We start from the raw sequence: 3,903 nt of genomic DNA on the forward strand, positions 1-3,903 counted from the left end.
ACTACCGACACAAAAGAGACAGAATCAATTTGTGCGAGGTGTTTCACACTGTTAAAGTACATCTAGGCCGTAGTAGTATCGTGATTTTTCTCGGCAAGTGTGTTTCAGATTCAAGAACGTATGCAAAGCTTGGCATTTAATGTTAATCTTCACAGTCACAGGGACTTCTGTTAGCTCACTTAGCATCATACTGGACTACAAAGCGGATGGTCCCATTTTGAATCCCAAATTTTTTGCGGTCTTGAACTCTGGTTGTTGAGTTTTCAAGGCTGTCAAAACATTTGGCAGTGTCCTATTGGAGATGAACTTTGAATTCAGAGGTACCGCCTCTTGAAAAACATTTTGGATTTTTTTGAGAGAGGTAAACTCATAGTATACTTACATAATATATATTTTATTGAATTTTAATTTCGATGTCCTTGTAGTGTGACAGGTTGGCCTATTCCGGCTTGAATGTGCCCTATTCTCAGTAGAGCAAGGCTTCTGACTTTATAGAAACATAGTACATGTTCTTAGGCTAAGCTGCTGCACTGAACCAAAGACCCACATTATTGAACCACTGTCATGTCCTAACTAGACAATTCTGACATACACTAACTGGACATTATTCTTTATCGTCCCCTGTTCCTCAGGACTGGTCAATGGTAAACAACAACAAAAATCATTCGTTCAATTTTGAGTGAGTATAACTATTGTATGCCATTGCTGTCACATGTAATTCACTTAATTCCAAATTTTGAGAAATTTCTAGTTTAAAACAATATTTTAAAACTATAAAAAAAATCTAGAAAAGTTTCATCTTTCAATATCACCAACATGCAGTTTCGTGTTACTTTCAAGGCCTACAATTTTCAACGATTCCTGATAGGGACAACACAACAAAAACTACTGTTTTGTCTCTGGTGCAGACACTACCAAAACGGACTTATGTGGATTGCTTGCGACAACAACGATGCTCACAATTAGAAATAGTTCGAGGTGGCTTTCTCTTTCTTTCATATCTAATATTACATAGGTAATAATATTGACGAATATGTTGCAGCAGTTTGCGAGCAGATCTAAATTATGTTACACGTTAAAAAAAAATTTGTTAAAAATACTTCAGAGCAGATTTTCACTTCTAACAAATCGAATACTACAATAAAGTATCTGCTTTCATTTCATTTTATAAAGAGTGTCTTGTCGATTTGAAAGCTACTTTCTTCTTCTTCTTCTTCTTCTTCTTCTTCTTCTTCTTCTTCTTCTTCTTCTTTTATGACGCCATCAGTTCATTTTACTAATTGATTACTTTATTTTTTGTGACCGTCTCCAATTTATTACTTGTTGTTACTTTTTTGTAAAAGCCATTCAATGTATCATGACCTCTGACCTTTTTTCTGGCCCCTTCAATTTATTATAACATGTTGCTTTCATTTTCTAAACCTCAAAATTCTTATCTCATTTTTCTTTCTTTGTCTGACCTTTTTAATTTATTATATTTTGTTAGTTTTTTCTGACCTTTTAGATTTATTACATTATTTTGCATTATTGTTCTGACGTCGTCAATCTATTATAGTTTGTTCCTACCTTTTCTTGTCCCTGTCAATTTATTACACTTGTGTTTTTTGCTAATTTCATCTTCGGACGCCTTCAGTTTATTTTAGTGTGTTGTTTTATGGTTCAGACCACTTCAATTTTTTCAATTTTCTTTTTCTTAGCGTTTTCAAAATTTACTATACTGTTTTGATACTTTCTTTCCACGACGCTATCCCTTTATTATCCATGTTGTTACTTTCATATTCCTACCCCTTTAACGTATTATCCTATATAACTCTCGCCCCATCACTGTAGCGAGGCGTGGGCACAGATCTCCCAGAGCCCTGACCTGCCCTTCTCCAGCCTACCCAGCATGCACCTGGTCTCCGGATACCGGGAGTCGGACGACCTACAGGACATCAGGAAGTCACTCAATGAGGCCAGGGAGGAACTCAAGTGAGTAAAGTATACTATATCTACCTACTGGCTCAAATCGTTCAATTAACTGCATGCAACAACAACAAAACTTACATATACAGGCCTACGAGATAATAGTAGAATAGAGCAAAATAAATGTGTAGCCCAAATTCCCGTTCAACAGCATGCTTAATGTGCTTTACTTCTTTGAGTGTCAGGTCTGGGTCAGACATTGGCGATTATGGTACCTCAATTCTTCCAGATCTAATCGGCTTTTCTCTTTGTGTTATTCTTTGCAAAATTGTTCAGGCTATCTGTATATGTTGTGCTCTGTCTTCCCCTGCTTTTCTTTCCCTCTTATCTTTCCACACAGCAGCAGATTCTCTAGTCCTTTTGATTGATTTATGTGGTCAAAGAATCCAAATTGCCTTTTTTATGGTTCTGATCATTGATCTTTTACATCTGCCATGATAACCCCAGTAGACCTGAAAGCATTCCGAAACAATCTTTCTGGGAAGCGTACAGTGAAAACTGCCATACTGCAGGCGCTATACATTATATTGACAAGATCTCTCGCTATCTATGTCCGGGTAGCCACTCTAACTAGAGTGAAGTGGAGGAAAATTCTAGTAAAAAGGTTCCCCATCAGTCACATATTATCAAGCAAAACTAATGTGAAAGGGCTCAGCTGTTTACTGTTTACAGAAATTAATCATCTGCTTTATTCATAACCTCGTTGGTGTCGATGTTTGTCTCAAACTGTTTCAGTATTGTTTTAGATCCTATGTGAGAACTCTTTGCCTATGTCAAGAGCGATATTATCATGTAGTTTTTCTCATGTAGGTACTGTACGCAACTTTTGACGGAGAAGAGACAGGAGGCTAGGTAGCTTTTCACCCCCATATTTCTCTTTTCATTTTTTCCCACAGTTTTCTTTTTGTGGTTCCTCCCCGGATTTCTCAGTCCTCTGTTTCTCTGTGCACTTTGGTTAATACTTAACAAAACTTTTATACTCAGTCCCTCTATCCCATTAAGCAGTATCGTTATAACATGGGAAAAAGACAAAAGAGGAATTGGTAAGAGGTCGTTTGAAAAGCTGATTGTCTTGTACAGGTTGATGTTAGAGCAGGTTCGACTGCAATTGGGATGAAAATATGGTTGTGAAATCAGGCACTCGTCAAAATAATGAAATAAAAAACATGGACACTTTTTCAGCCTGTTGGGCAGGTTATTTTTTTTTTCTATTTTTTTTTTTCTCTTTTGGCTCAACACATTTTATGTCCTTTTAAAAATACATTCTCGTGTGGATTTTACTGAAATACTGTCATTAAAGGTACAAACAAAAACTGTAAACTTCCAGTCTCCAAGAACACTTAACTTTTGAAAGACACCCAACTTGGGCTGCCATTTTCTCGAAAATTCTTCTTCGGTTACCATGTAACCCTCATCTCCTTCAATGGCAGATGTCTTGATTATTATTTTTCAAGATGGATTGCTATTTTTCCATGAAAAGCAAAACAGGTTTATTGAACAATCTTTAAAATGATACCAGCAGCTCTACATAGCCAAAAACGACAAGCGCCCGATTCCACCGTGTGGTGAGACAATTGTGTTGGGGTTGGCGTAAAATCAGAAGGGAAGTGAGCCATGTATATACAAAATTTATCACGTGACATTTCCCTGAACCTGACAGGCGGAGCTCATCGAATATCGATCTGGAGTTGGAATCTGCCAGGTAACGAACTGCTAACGTGAACACATAGGTTTTTGTGCACGCACACACTTGCACTCACGCGTGAGCGCGCGCATGCACACCCGCCCACATACACACCCACACACTTACACACACATACACACACATACACACATACACACACACATGCACTCACACACGCGAGTAGACAGACGCACACATACACACACAAACGCAAAACACACACACACACACACACACACACACACACACACACT

The 3,903-nt window shown here is 37.8% G+C and overlaps 1 protein-coding gene across 1 annotated transcript in view; it reads left to right on the plus strand.

Annotated features, from left to right (window-relative positions):
* The window catches only part of LOC101845580 (optineurin), a gene marked incomplete at its 3' end in the record, with an annotated part of 22,136 nt that overhangs the window by 10,025 nt on the left and 8,208 nt on the right, over nt 1–3,903 (plus strand). Inside the window, 2 exon segments of the mRNA XM_035972783.1 lie at nt 633–679; nt 1,831–1,971. Of these exon segments, the coding sequence (XP_035828676.1) occupies nt 633–679; nt 1,831–1,971 (188 nt within the window).

The sequence above is a fragment of the Aplysia californica genome, unplaced genomic scaffold (assembly GCF_000002075.1).
Source record: "Aplysia californica isolate F4 #8 unplaced genomic scaffold, AplCal3.0 scaffold00839, whole genome shotgun sequence".
NCBI classification, from domain to species: domain Eukaryota; kingdom Metazoa; phylum Mollusca; class Gastropoda; order Aplysiida; family Aplysiidae; genus Aplysia; species Aplysia californica.